The sequence below is a fragment of the Camelus dromedarius genome, chromosome 8 (assembly GCF_036321535.1).
Source record: "Camelus dromedarius isolate mCamDro1 chromosome 8, mCamDro1.pat, whole genome shotgun sequence".
Lineage (NCBI taxonomy): Eukaryota > Metazoa > Chordata > Mammalia > Artiodactyla > Camelidae > Camelus > Camelus dromedarius.
The window spans coordinates 19,102,166-19,117,575 of record NC_087443.1 but is presented as its reverse complement, the minus strand read 5'-3'; the positions used below and the strand labels follow the sequence as shown (position 1 = coordinate 19,117,575).

Genomic DNA, 15,410 nt, shown 5'->3' with positions numbered 1-15,410 from the left:
CTCCTCAACACTGTTTCTTTTTTTTAAATTCAGGTTTTCAAGTCCTAGGTATGTATACATGAAGGCATATTTTGAGGTAGCAGGCATGCATGTAAACATGCACATAAACTAGGCCACAATAACCCCTCCACATGTAGGAAGACGTCTTGGCAATTGACTGAATGATAATTACAGATTTTATTAAAGAAAGCAAACAGAAAAAGCCAGTTATGCAACCTCATTTTTGTTCTAAACAAAACTTTTTATTTTCAAGGGAGTAAGTCAATCAAGGGTCGGATAGTTATTAACTCGTGTTTTTCTTTCCATACATATAGAGAGAAACAGTGTTTCATTAAAAATCTTTCCTTGAATGGAATATTGATAACATTACTGGAATTGGATTCCAGACACACACACACTCCCATATGATTTCAAGTTAAGGATTAATCCCATTAGTATACAGTAAATCAAACCCAAAGCACTATAACCTCCACTTTAAAATGGAAGCAAATGATAATTCGGAACCCAGCCAGAAAGTCATTCTTGGCTTTTCTGCGAAGCACTGCGCCATATGGCCCCAGCAGCATTTTCAATCCAGGGAAGAGATAGATGTAAAAGCCTCCTGGGCTGACCACTGCTGCAACTCACAATTAATCTCTGACCATCAGTTTCCAAGCAATCTCAGAAGCATCAATGCTAATCACATTGGAAGCCTTTATAAGAATGTTTAGGCCTTGAAAGGCAAAGCAGGGGAAAAGGTCAGGGGTATTTAACATAACTAAGCAGGGCTGGAAGAACACAACAATAAATAAAAAAAGGAAGACTTATTCAATTTATTGACGTCAGCCTCCCACCACATACTCTTACCATTTTTCTTATTCAATCAACTAGCTGGCCTTTTGAGACTAAATACTCTCAGACACACACAACTCCCAACTGGCAGAAACCGTAATCATAAATAGCAACTATGCAGAAAAAAGAAAACACGACAACAACAAAACACTCCATAGTCAGCTTACCAAGTGGTTCATCAAATTAGGTACTTAATCTTTCATAAACTACATGATAAAGGGGGAGCTTTTGGTTGTTTTTCATTTCTGGAGCACATTCGGAGCGTTTTGCTCTCCAGAGGAAGTAAGACATAGGACAGAGCACTGAGTTTGGACAGAAGACAATGTTCAAGTCCCACTTCTGTCACAGGTCATTTACTCTCACTGAACCTATTAATACAGAGGCCTCCCCGCTAGAAATTCCCAGATAGAATCAAAGTGAGCTGTCAATAGGCAGCATCAATGGTCACGAATAGTTCTGTTACTGTTCTTTGCTGTTTCAGGCTGAAGAAAACACATCATCCCACTGAGAGGCAAGAGCAGACATCCTGACTGCTGAGGATTCCCTAAAACAATTGTGGAGACTACCCGAGGCTTCACCTGTGTTAATTAATTTCCATTGGTCTGGTGAACATCCATCAGCCAGGAAGACAAGAGCATGCTTGGTTTCAAATCTCCAGCAGACCCACTTAAAATCTTACTTGGTAAAAATGCTACTAGGAAATTGTGAGGTTAAATCCCTCATGGGCACTGTGGACTGGAAGTAATTCTTACAGCTCAAGGATTATTTCTAAGGATAGTTCTAATTTCTGACTAGCCAGGAGGTTAAAAAGTATTAATCTGGTTCATTCAAAAAGAAGCTGAATGGCAGAACGGTTAAGGGACACAGCTTCTAGAGGCTGACTATAACCTGAGTTTGAACCCCAATTATACCAGTTAACTTGCTGAAGTAAACTACCCTCTCTAAGCCTCCAACTCATCTGAAAAATGAGAAAATGACAATATTTAATTCATAAAGATTATATGAATATTAAAAAAATAGCACAGTGACTGGTATGTGGCAAGTATTTAGTGAATATTAGCTGTTATTAAGACATGTTTTTATGCAAAAAAATTCAGATAATGCTGAGTAAGCAGAGGTACTTGGATAGAATAAGTCATTACATTACGTTCAGCTAAAAAACCAATACTCATTTACATAAAATGCTTACATTGATCTAATCCACATTCCCTTCATTAAGAAAAATGGATCAGCCTCTTTTCCCATCAAGCCTAACATGCTAACACTCAGAGTCAACCAGTTCAGTGTTCAGGATAAATGACCACACACAATGAAAAAGAAAAACAGGATGTCCCAGCATCCTCCTGTCAGAAGTTTAGCTGAAAAACAAAGATGCTTTAAAAATAAAACATCTATTAACATTTAATATAAATTCTGGTTATTTGGTGGCGGGAAAGGGGAAGTCACAAAAGCCAAGGCTTCCCAAGACTTCTTGACTTCTACCTGTCAGTCATCCCCAAACTGTGGTCCATTTTACTGTTGAGAAAAGACAGCTGTCAGTGTTGCACGTGCCCAGCCGTCAAGAGGGCCCTGTGGACTTGTGTTTCTTTTGCAAGCTGAATAGTCAACTGGCGGGGGGGTGGGGGGGTGGGGGGGTAATGATACTGTGTTTACTGGGCTATAATTAGGAAGGGAGAAACTATCCACATTAGCTATTTTGGAAAGGTTCAAAATCTCTGTGGGATTCTACCCTCAAAATTAAATTACAAAAATGGTCTACTCTTTATTAAATTTGTCTTGTGTTCCATTTCTGATGATTGACTTGTTCCTCCTATTTAACCTATTTTTCTTCTGATTATAAAGTAATACATGATCATTACAATAGCAATTTGAAAATATATAGAAAAGGATGAAGAAAGTATGAAACGTGTTTATCTCACCACCCAATGGTAATTATGATGCATTTTCTTGTCAGTCCATTTTCCATGCTCATACATCTATATGTATGGATGTGAACACACAGTATAGTAATAGATACAGAATTGAGATTGTATTCTACATACAATTTTTTATTTCTTTTAAAACATACAATTCTTGATTCTAATCACGGTTTAACTTCTGTTCCCCTTCTTCTGCTTTTTCTTGTTTAACCTGACAGGGAATGTATATTTATAGTTATCCACAGAGAGCCTTAAGCTTTTCTGAGGAAAGGGCCACAAACATTAAACCAAGATAGAGTACTGCAGTTATATGTGAAGAGTTTAAATACTGAATTCTTAATGGGTAAAACTGAATGTCTGGAATTTGCTTTAAAACATTCTAGGAAAAAAGAAAGAGTGGTTGGATAGGTGAAAAAAAGAGCAAAAAAAAAAAAAAGATACTGGTAGTATTGAGGTTGAGTGATTACAACATGGGTTCACTATACTGCTCTCTTTATTTTTTAGTTATGTTTGATAATACCCATAATATAGTTTTTAAAAAATTACTTTTTTAGAGAAGAGGCCTTCTGATACAAACTTAACTTAGTAAGAAAGTGCACAGTTCTTACCCGCCGCCCAAAAAAGTTTTTTTTTAAAGCCTATGATTAAGCCAAAGAACCTTCTGAGAAAGCTGATAACTAAGACATCAAAGGTTTATCTCAGGGATCATCAAGATTTAACTAGTAGCTGATTATTCATTCTACAGAAACAACTATAAGTGGCCACTGAGACACTAATTCTAAAGCATTATTAATTAGAGCTACGTCTTACCCAAACCAAAAACGAGAATAACAACCCCCAAACCACTGGGATTCTCTTCAGAATTCTGGACAGAAATTTTTAATTTATAGCATCTCTGGCAGATCCTGGGCTGATCAAACATTTATTTCAAATAAACAGGAAAGTTACCTACTCTTTGGAGAATCCTTATTATTAATATAACTAATACACTTCATGGAAACCGATAATTACATTTCTACAAAATTATATTTCTACTTTTTTACTTACAGATAAAATTTGACCATCTCCTTGTCTATATTAGAAAAGAAAATCTGTGAAATGCATAGCTCTTAAATACCAGTGAGATTACTTGTAAAGAGAATTCTTCAATAATTTTTCCAATAAGCAAAAAAATTATATTCAATAGACAGGTTCTTTATACAACTGCAACTGCAGATACCAATGCTCTTTGTTTTCTCTTAACCCTATTCCAAATACTAATGAAATCAAAATCAAAGGTAAAAACAGTTTAATTATATATGGCTTAAAAATAAAACATCTCATAATTCCTAAGAATATAGTGCAGTGTGAAAAGTAAAAGACAACAGGCTGAGATCAAGGAGACTCAGTTATAGTCCTAGCACTCTGCCACTAACCAGTCACTTAATTTCTCAAATGTTTCATCTATAAAATTTATTTTCATTTACTCAACAGAGATTTACTGAAGGCCTGCAATGCAGGAGATTTTGCAGAAACCAGAGGGACCAGAACAGATAAGATCCCCATCCTACTGAAAGGATTAAACAACTGTAACAAAGCAGGGGAGGCAGGACAGTGGGAAAAGCAGAGAACACTAAAGGCACACACATGTTGTACAAACCCAGTAGGTGCCCAGGAAGCCTCTCTCCACCCACCCGCTGGTTCAGTCCATCCCTATCACACTGACTTGCTCTTCTGTCTCCACACCTCGGCTCCCCGCCACCACACTACCCCAGCTACCATCTTCTTTTTCCTGGTGCATTGCAACAGCCTCCTTAACTGGGTACACTCATACTCTGGCCCCTCTCTACTCAGTTCCCCAATGTAGTCAACAATTTTTCAAAATTTAAATCTCATCAAGTGTACCAGCCTCCCTCTCCCCCACATCAAATCCTTTGATGACTTTCTATCGCCTTAGGATGGCTTCCCCAGCACAGCAGGATGGCCTCCTTGCCTCCACCTAAATCAGCAGCCTCTCCTCTCTCTCCAGGCTGTAGCCACACTGGTGTTCTCCCAGTCCCTGGGCACGCTGTGTCCTTCTTGCCACAGTTCCTTTCTACATGCTGTTCCCCTGGCCTAGAATGAAATCAACTCTCCTTTCTTCCTCGGTAAAAACTCCTGCTCACTTTTTCATACTTAGTTCAAAAGTTATTTCCTCAAGGAAAGTTTTTCTTTATTAAATTATATCCTTCTCTGTTAAGAGTGTCATGATGCTACGCACTTCTTTAAATAACAGAAGTACATACAGGCTGTTACAGGAACTCAGAGGAGCAGCAAATCTATCCTGAGATCTGCTATGAGAACCATCAGAAATAGTGATACAGGAAGTGAGGTTTGAAAGAAGAATAAAAGCCATGTGGACGAGAGGAGGCCACAGAAGTCAGAAACTGTCTTGTCCCTTCTCTTGTAGCCTAAAGGAACTTAACATACTGTGGAGAATATTTTAAATGCCACTATACATCTGAACTAAACTAAATGACTAAATACTATTCTCTTAAAATTAGCTAATACATCAATTTAGAAAAACAAATTAAAAGCATGCCCCTTACAAGTGGTATTTACACAACCAAAGAGGATATGATATAAAATGGATACCATCTTGTTGAGATTTTTAAAAAAATCTCTTACTCAGATATTATTTTTCATTGTTCGCTGTTCCACTCATCCTTAGTGTTGCTATGGAGAATAACTGTATATAATAACAAAGATTTTCATTGATATTTTAATGTTTGAAAGCCTCACAAATATTACCCAAGAATTATTACATCTAAAAATATTCTTGTATTCAAATCATCTCCTATGCCCTCATTTTCCAAACGAATAAATAAAATAAAACAGAATAAATGTACTGAAGTGTCTTGGTCTTAATAAAAATTTGTATTACATACTAACAAGCTGAATTTTAGAATTTTTCTCATCTGGAGAGAAGCGTTCTAAATTTTAAGAGGCTAAAAATAACACCTTTTGGGCTCACATTCTATATCACAGCAAAGAATTGTGAATCTATTTCTCCATTGCCTTATGGAGTTGTCAGAAGTGCTGCCCACGTAAAGTTAAGAAGCATTAGAAACAATGACACTCCAGTAACAATGAATCACCCAGTTCTTGGCCTCTAAATACCATTCTCCAATGAAAGGAGAACCAAGGTTCCTTCAGAAAATGATTGATTTCAGAGTTGGAGCATGGAAAACGTAAGATGAGCCTTGAATATCTTGTGATCCCAGAAAGAAAGAAAACACTAAAAAAAAAAAAAAAAAAAAAAAAGATTGAGGGCTTCAGACACCAATCTGAAGAAACCCTAGTGGCCAAAGCTAGAACAATTTTAACTCCTAGAATAAAATAAATATCCATAAGCCCATTCTGATATTAAAAAGTGGAAACAAAGGATAGCTCTTCTTTATGATAGAATTCCCAGTAATAAATGTAGAAGGAAAAGGGAAACAGAAAAATCACAATAGGCAAACATTGTAATTCCTGTTGCAGACAAGATCTACCAGTGGATGCTAAAATTACTGGGGAGAAATGTAAGGCAAAATATTTGCCTCGTGTCAACAAAGCTCCCCAAGATATTTATCAATCCCAAAGCAAAAGTCAGTCCCTGTAAAGTGGGAAAACCCAGCAGACACCACCTTAGCCAGGTAATCACCAGCAGGACACATCAACATCAGAAGCCCACTGACATGATGCACTGAGAGGGATACAACATCGGTTCTCTGGTATTTCTGCCCAAAATGCAATGGTCTCTCCATTTTTGTGGGGAAAAAAAAAAATCAGTCAAATCCAGATGGAAGAACATACTACAAGATAACTGACGAGTAATCTTCAAAAAGTGCCAAAGTCATGAAAGAAAAGGAAGACTACTTAGAAAACTACGGTGGCCCCCCCTTACCTCTGGGGAATCCAAGACTCCACACCGGAGGCCTGAAACCTCAGACAGTACACAACCCTACGTATGCTGTAATTTTTTTCCTACACATACATACTTATGATAAAGTTTAATTTATAAATTAGGCACAGTAAGAGAGTAGCAATAACTAATAATAAAGCGGAACAATTATAATAATATACTGTAACAAAAGTTATGCAAATATGGTGTCTCTCTCAAAATGTCCTATTGTACATATTTAATGCCTTTTCCATCGTAACTAAGCACTCACACACACTGTGGCCATAACTTTTACAGGTCGAGGTGTAACAGCAAAACTAGAATAAATTTCTTTTTCTTTCTTCACAATTCCAAGGATAGAAGATTTGTTCTTACTATAGATCTTAGCAACCTCAGCATATGAGTTTTTTTCTTTAAGTTGAGAATTTTACCTTTTCACTTAAAAGAAGGACTTTATAGCTTTTCTTTGTCGTATCCGAATTGCCATCATCACTGCTCATGTGCTTTGGGGAATTATTAAGTAAAGTAAGGGCTAGTTGAACACAAGCACTGTGATATCTCAGCAGTTGAACTGGTAACCAACATGGCTACTAAGTGAGTAACAGGTGGGATACGCTGGACAAAGGGATGATCCACATCCTGGGCGGGAGGGGGTGGGACGGGGTACGATTCCATCATGCTGCCTAGAATGATGTGTAATCTAACCCTTATGAACTGTGCATTTCTAGAATTTTCCATTTAATATTTTCAGACTGCGTTTGACTGTAGGTGACTGAAACCACAGAAAGCAAGCCACAGATAAGAGGGACTACTGTAAACACTATGGGATATTGGGAGGATTCTGGAACAGAAAAATACAACAGAAAAACTGGTGAGATTCAAATAAGGTCTGTAGTTCAATTTAACAGTATTATACTGATACTAATTTTCTGGTTTTGATAATTTTCCTATGGTTATATAGTATAGTTACATAGTAATGTTAACATAAGGGGAAGTTAGCTCAGTTGTATACAGGAATTCTCAGTAGTATTTCTGCAACTTTTTTTTACAAGTCTAAAATTAATTTGAAATAAAGTTTTTCAAGAGACAACAGTAAGAAGGTCAACTAAGTGCCATTACCACACCAATCAACTTTGAAGACAAAAACAGAAGAGCAAACAAAAGTGTGATTTTGCTCCATGACTGCATCTCTTACTTTGCACCCTGTCCACACTGCCCCACCCCTCAGAGGCAGGAGATGGGGATCAGAAGGAGGTAGTGGGGGACATTACACAGAGTCCACTGGGAAAGAGGAGCACATATTATAACATTTTCTGAAGGCCCGCTCCTGCCATTAGGGAAGAAAACTCACAAGTCATAGATCCCATAAAGGTAACTCTCCAATGAAAAATAGAGATCGGGAACTGGGGGAGGCTGAAGAGAGGAAAAAATGATATTTAGCTGCCAAAAAGATTTTACAGTGCTTTTGCTTGTGTAAACGATGGAGAAAGTAGTAATATGGGAAAATGGCTAGAATCTGAAACTTTATCAATACCTCCACATTATATTACTTTAGTCAAATAATTTAAACATTCTTTTGTTTTCCTTTTAAAAATATTGCATTAATAAGTTAATCACATCCATAAAAAGTCAAAGTGAACTTTCACTTTTGCTTTTAATCTTAACAGGTATGTTTTTCAAGTCTCATAAGATAGTCAGGTTTGTGACTTTAACTCACACTTTACAGAAAGAAGGCCATGTACTCTGGCTTTAATATTATTTCAGCATACATAGAATATAATGTACAACAAATGTTCTGTGAATAAACGATCACACCGAACAGGCATAAGGAATCCAGGGCGCTTAGAGGGGGAGGACAACCTGACAGGGTGGAAAGATCACGAGCCTTGGAGTAAGACAGACTTGAGACTCAATTCTGTGATGTACTGGCTCCTGAACCCTAAGCAAGTTCTGTAACCACTATGCACTTTAATTATCTTGCCTACAAAATGGCAAAATATCACTTAACTCACGGTATTGTAAAGATTAAATTAGATAATTGTACATAAAATGTTTGGCAAATCATTCAATTCCAACCTTCTCTATTTACTGTGAAAAAGGTGTTCTCTGAAAACATACCGATTGAAGTTAATATCTGGGTAACTAGAATACTCTGATTTCATCTTCGCATTTCTCCGTGGAAATGTGCAGAAGAAAGCATTAGCTAAAAGACTGGCAATCTGTTCCTGTGACATTGTGATGGAATGATTCATCTTCTGTTTCAGGAGCGGTATTGGCTGATAGAGGAAGCAAAAAAATACAGACAAGAGGAGCAATAATTAGTTTAGCAATTTCAAAAGCAGAGGCACCAAATTGCATTTGCTAAATTAAGGTAGGAGTAATTTCAGGCCACTCTTCAATCCTTAAATCAGCAACACTGTTGAAGTCAAGGGCAGTTCATCAAGGATGATTGGAAAAATGTACTTGTTTGACAAAGTGCAGATTTCTAATCAACAATAATGATAGTGAAGAGAACACAAAACATTACTTGTATTAGTGAAAAAACGAGACTACTTTAGCAAGTAAGAAATGAAAACACATTACCCGTGTAATGAAAAATTAAAACAAAGGATGGAACAGAAAAATGTAATGTTGAGCTTAGCTATTACTGCATATGCTACATTCTGCTCACTTAAAGATTATTGGACAGAAAAATTTTTCTATTTCAGTCCTAAATAAAGTGATCTAAGAAAAATAATTCAATAAATAAGTCTTTTCCTTCCAATTCTGAATCACACTTCACACTGACTATTTATAAGACCCGACACTAATTTTATTAAAGCAATTCATGGAACATGTGTATACAGATTATTTATGTATAAATTGTAAGAATATAGGCATTTCCTACATAATCATTCCAAGTCGAGGAAGATGCAGGACATTTTCTCCTCGAGTTTTTTATGTCTGAAATGTCTTCTATTTGTACCAAACCCAAACTGACTGACCGTTTTTTTTTGGGGGGAGGGGGGGTAATTAGGTTTATTTATTTATTTTTAATGGAGGTACTGGGGATTGAACCCAGGACCTTGTGCATGCTAAGCACAAGCTCTACCACTGAGCTATACCCTTCCCCTGACCTTTTATTTTTAGTATAATCCACAGGACCTGAGTACTGTGTTCAGTAGGTTTTATTCTAGTTTAAATATTCAAACTATACGTTTTTAAAGACATGGTGGGAAAGCCAAAGACCAACTGCCAGTTTACATATCAGTTGTGAAGTTTCAAAATGCTCCAACATAATATTTAGAGAAGCTTTCCTGCTCCCTTCAATAAGACCCAGAACTAAGAATCCCAGATGGTTGCATTAATCTCAAAACAGAACGCAGAGAGACCTGCCCTGATCTTATCTTAGGAATCAGCACTCAAAACAAAACTGAGGAAAGGCAGGCAAGACAAATCAAAACCACAATGTTGGAACAATTAACTTTTCTTATAACTAACAGAAAATATACATCATTGCTGGAATACGGGTTTGCTAGAAAAAGAAAAGGCTAAACCTGCAGTTCAACTATGTCCCTTGGGAGAATACAAAAGTAAACAAACAAGAGAAATGTCAAGAATTTATTTTCACTAGGGTATCCACAATTCTCCCTCCTTTAGGCCTTTGCAATCACCAGCTCTAAGAGGCAATAGAGAGCTCACGTTGATCTTCATTTCTCTTCCTATACACTTCCTTACAACCCAGCAGTGAGTTTAGAAAAAGTGACAATGTGTCAGTGGCTTAAAGCAAAATGTTCTTTGGTTTTAGTAAGAAATGAGTTTTTAACTACCATTTACCAGGTTATCCACAAAAATGATTTTAGGCTTAATGGACTTTAAACACAAATATTTCTTGTTCCCCAAATAACTAAAGAGCATAATTTAAAATATAATAAATTCTTTGTTCTCTTGGTGAGGAAAAATGCCTGAAAGCTCATTCTTGGGGAAAACTAGAGGATATAAATCTTATCCCTGAGCACTCAGCGATGTAAAATAAGAGGCTAGTTAATGTGAACCAAGCTCTTTTAAAAAGTTCATGTCCAAAATTTGTTTCCTTTAACTTCCTTTTTATAAATCTAAAATGTACCTCTTAGATTTGGCCAAGAGAATGTTAATATGATATATCATTAATAACAACATATGCAGTTTAACTTGCCAAAGACATATTTTGACAACAAACTGAAATGTTAACTTTCACAGCAGAGATTTATTTTAGAGGACAGAGAACAAAATTAAAATGTTCTCCCCATTAATACACTAGTGGGAGAACAAAGGTATTTTAAGGCAGGAAAAAAAAGACAGGGAGCCACAAATCTGATTTTGGTTCTACCAAGTGACTTGTTATAGCTTACTAACTTGGATGCTTCTGAATACATATCTTATTCAGTACAATATGGAAACCTCTCCCAAGAATGTGGATAAGAGAAGAAGAGAAAGTGATTTGTGTCTAATGGCTATATTCTGTCAATTATGAACTACACATTGAGTTAATTTCCAGTGAGAGACTTTATTAGGTAAGGAAAAAAGCAAGGAGGAAAAGGAAAAAGAATGAACATAAAAAATAAGCAAGCAAATAATTTCTAATATAAACAACAAGAGATATTTAAAAATATATTTTCTCTGCCCAACAGAAAAGCTTATTTCAGACACAACACATTAATGTAGTGAAATTAGTTACATAAAACTGGAAATATCACAGTAAAATTCTAACAAATATGGCACACTGAAAAATATTCGCTTTCAGTTCCCAATATTCGGACTCAGGCATTTAGATATGTTTTTTGGTTTCCCCGTGACTGTGCCTGTGGTTTTGGGGGTGTTCCAGTGATAGACTGCAATGCATGGCACCATCCTACACATTCAGAAATTGCTCTATCCAGAATGTCCCTAGGGCCCCTGTGGAGCAACAGTGTTAGCAGAAACCTGGCTGGCATCCATGCAGCCAGGGGGCTGGCCCTGGAAATAAGTGATGAAGGCAAATTCAAGCTACTGCCATGAGAAACATGGGGAAGACAATTATGAACAAACCAACAACCTCTTATGGTTGTTTGAAAATACATCCACACATTCTTTGATATTCCCCGCCTTTGAGAGGCAGAGTCTAATCATCCTTTCCTTGAGTATGAGCTAGATTTAGTGACTCACTTCTAATGAAGAGAAAAGTATGAAAGTGACAGTGTGTGCCTTCAGAAAATAGGTCAGAAAAGGCACTGCCTCTTCCTTGCTTTCTCCTTTGGGTAGCTTTTTCTGGGGAAGTTAGTAACCATGTCGTGAGGATACCCAATCAGCTGAGGGGGAGCCCCAGGGCAGGGAGTTGAGGCCTTCTGCCAGCAGCCATGAGAGTAAGCCAACTTGGACATGGCTCCTCCAATCCCGGTTCAACCTGCAGGTGACTGCAGCCCTGGCTGACACCCTGACTGCGACCACAGGAGCGACCCTGAGTCAGAACCAGTCCGCTAAGCTGCACCCGAACTCCTGATGGAAACTGAGATAATAAATGCTTCTTGTTTTAAACCACTATATATTTTTTTTACATTTAAAAACATTTTGTATTTTTAATTAATTTATTTTTAATGGAGGTACTGGGGACTGAAGCCAGGACCTTGTGCATGCTAAGCAGGCATTCCCCCACTGAGCTCTACCCTCCCTATTAAACCACTAAATTTTTCAGGTAATTTGTTACGCAGCAATAAATAAATAATACATTCCAAAACAAAATAAAATAATACCAGATTCTTTTTCTTTTTAAAAATTAAGAATGTATCATGAGCTCACTTGCTACACAATTCACTACTTTGGGGGAGAGGCAGGGGAAGGGGCAGGTATTAAGCCATTTTAAAGATAAAATGTTCTAAATCCAGTAGTGTGTTTTGAAATAATGACTACCCTTTTTTGTAAAGTTGGAGGCTGTTTAAACAAAAAGAGAAAAAGAAGTCTGAGTAAGCAAATGTCAACACTGTAAACAAGCTTAGAAATTGAAGGCTGCATTTTTAATGTCCTCTTGTGTGTCCTCTCTAGCCTCTAACCTTCTCCTTAATACAGCAAAATCGTCATACTCTGGCAAAAACTGTTTCCCAGCTCCCTCTTCTCTGTCTTTGACCTTGACCATCAGTGTTTAAATGAAATCCAACTGTAAGTCTCAAGAAAGCTACTGGAGAAGTATATTTCTACCAACCTGGGTGCAAATATTTGGCAGACAGAGTGCAATTTTCACCATATCAGGCAAAATGGACTGATACAAATGTTGAGCCTCTGCCTCTTCGAGTACCTGAAAACCAATAAAATATGTTATCAATGACTAATAACCACTGAACAAATGTTTCTTATAAGATTAAATTATATATACTACTTTTCATAGGAAACCGTATGAAGGCATATTTTCAGCATTGCAAAACACGTGTAAAAGTACACCAACATGTGCAGTAAGGAACTTACAAATTCATTTTTAAATTTATATAATTCACCTTAATGCCCCCTGGAAATGAATCTGAGTATCCCAAACATGAAATATCTCTCATATCACATTCACAACTAAATAAAACACTTGCTAATGAAAAGCAGTACATTCTGCCCTTGGTTACATCAGCTAAAAACTACTATACCACCAAGCTTCTACAGGCTACAATATAAGAAATCACCATAAAAGCCACACATTGTTTCAGAGCATATTACATGTGTCAAATCTAACCTTATTGGGTAGTAAACAATGAGGTTTCTGGTGACCTCAGAATTTTCCTTTTCCAGGGACCTTTAGGAAGTTAAAACCACGATTCCCATATCATAATTTGAAATACCACAAAGACAACAATCATGGCCCATTTTTGTCTCTTGTAATTTCCCATCTCTTCAACGCTTTAAAAATTACTTTAGATCTTTTAATCCAATTTCCCTCTAAACATCAGGGTATTTCTTTTAAAATACTGAAAATGAAAACGCTCTTAATTTAGGGATATTTTATATACAGTCAGGATTAAAGTAAATCATGTATCTGTCTGAAATCACATCTGAACTAGACAGACAAGGTCTCAGTTATAATCCAGTCTGATCCTGTCATTATTACAGAGAAAAGAAAACTGAGGCCAAGGAGGTTACCTGATTATCCTAGATTGGAAATGTAAATTAGCAACCAAATCAGAATTAGAACCCAAGTGTTCTTGCCTATACTCCATGGCCCTCCCCACTCCTCTATGTGACCGATGCTTGGGATTGATGACGACACAGACTCTTCACAAATATCTATGGATTCCCTTTGCTACCAGGAGCTAAGATGAAAAAAAGGAATATTCACTTGTCTATCTGCAGCTGGACACAGTACGTGTGTAAATAGAAAAAGTAACACAGATAATTTACATTTACTCTGGTTTTATAGAAAAATTTATTAATTTTATTATAGAAAATAAGAATTTTCTTTATATTAAAGCTCTAAAACCCAAACCTATGCCCACTTCCCTCTTTAAATTAGGATAGTGGAAAACTGATACTCAGAATGAACACAAAGATATTTGCAATTCAGAGAGTTTGGGTTTTAATTAATCACAGGTGTATAGAAGACTAAGCAAGTGAATAATACAAGACAATAATTAACTCTGGGGAAAACAAAAAGTTGTACAAGAGTAGAAAAGGAATCATATCTCAGATATGAATAGTGTTTTTACCACCCTACTAAAAAAGCAAATACTGATCTAATTGAAATGAATATAATAACTAACAGTGGAAAAGTGGGGAAACAGAAAAAAGGTTGTGTTAGTGGTGATAGGGTTAAGTAAACAACAGCTAAATCATTGTCTTCTATAATGAGAAGTTAATACATTTAAAAAAAGGCTAACGGGTTCAAAGCCTCTTCATTATAAGCTTCTTTAATGCTAATAAAAAAACTAAATTAAAAAAATTATATACAGAAGGCATTCTACTATTTTAGAATTTTAATATATACATTAAAGAGTCCTGCTTTCCTGTACCCAAAGATACATAAAATATATTAACGCATTTATTTAAGTTACACAAATTCTTCTTACTCATAATTTATCTTCTTGCTTTTTACAACATTTTACTTTGAAATAGTTACAGATTCACAGGAAGTTGCAAAAATAGTATAAGATGTCCAGTTTACCTGTCACCCAGTTTCCTTTAATGGTTACCTCTCATATAACTACAGCACAGTACCAAAACCAGGAAATTAACACTGGTACAGTGTGTGTGTGTTGTCCTATGCTATTTTATCATGTGTATGTTTGTGTAACCACCACCAAAATCAAGATACAGAAGTGTTCCACTGCGACCAAAATCTCCCTTGTGCTACTAATTCATAGTCACACTCTCCTTCTTCCAACTATCCCTAAACCCTAGTGAGCACCAATCTCTTTTCCACCTCTGTAATTTTGTCATGTTATACAAATGGAATCATATAGCATGTGTCCTTTTAAGACTGATTTTTTTCATCCAGTGTAATGCCCTTGAGATCTATTCAAGTTGAAGCATGTATCAATAGTTAATTCCTACTGCTGAGTAGTATTCCATAGTATGAATATGCCACAGTTTGTTTAACCACTTATCTGCTGAGGGGCATTTTGGTTGTTTCCAATTTTGGCTATTACAAACAAAACTGCCTTTTACTCTCAATCTGCCTGTATTGTTATGTCTGAAATAATTTCTTGAAAGCGACATACAGTGTGTCATTTTTTAAAATACAATCTGTAAATCTCTGTCTTTTTAAGTAGTGAATTTTGACCATTTACATT

At 36.4% G+C, this 15,410-nt stretch overlaps 1 protein-coding gene across 3 annotated transcripts in view; it reads right to left on the bottom strand.

Annotated features, from left to right (window-relative positions):
- Positions 1-15,410, bottom strand: part of PARG (poly(ADP-ribose) glycohydrolase) — a 109,309-nt gene that overhangs the window by 50,776 nt on the left and 43,123 nt on the right. For all 3 annotated transcript variants that reach the window (XM_031460964.2, XM_010985309.3, XM_010985310.3), the window contains exons 8-9: positions 12,848-12,940; positions 8,773-8,930 (exon numbers count right to left, since the gene is read on the bottom strand). In XM_031460964.2, coding sequence (XP_031316824.1) covers positions 8,773-8,930; positions 12,848-12,940 — 251 coding nt within the window. The remainder of the gene's footprint in view (positions 1-8,772; positions 8,931-12,847; positions 12,941-15,410) is intronic.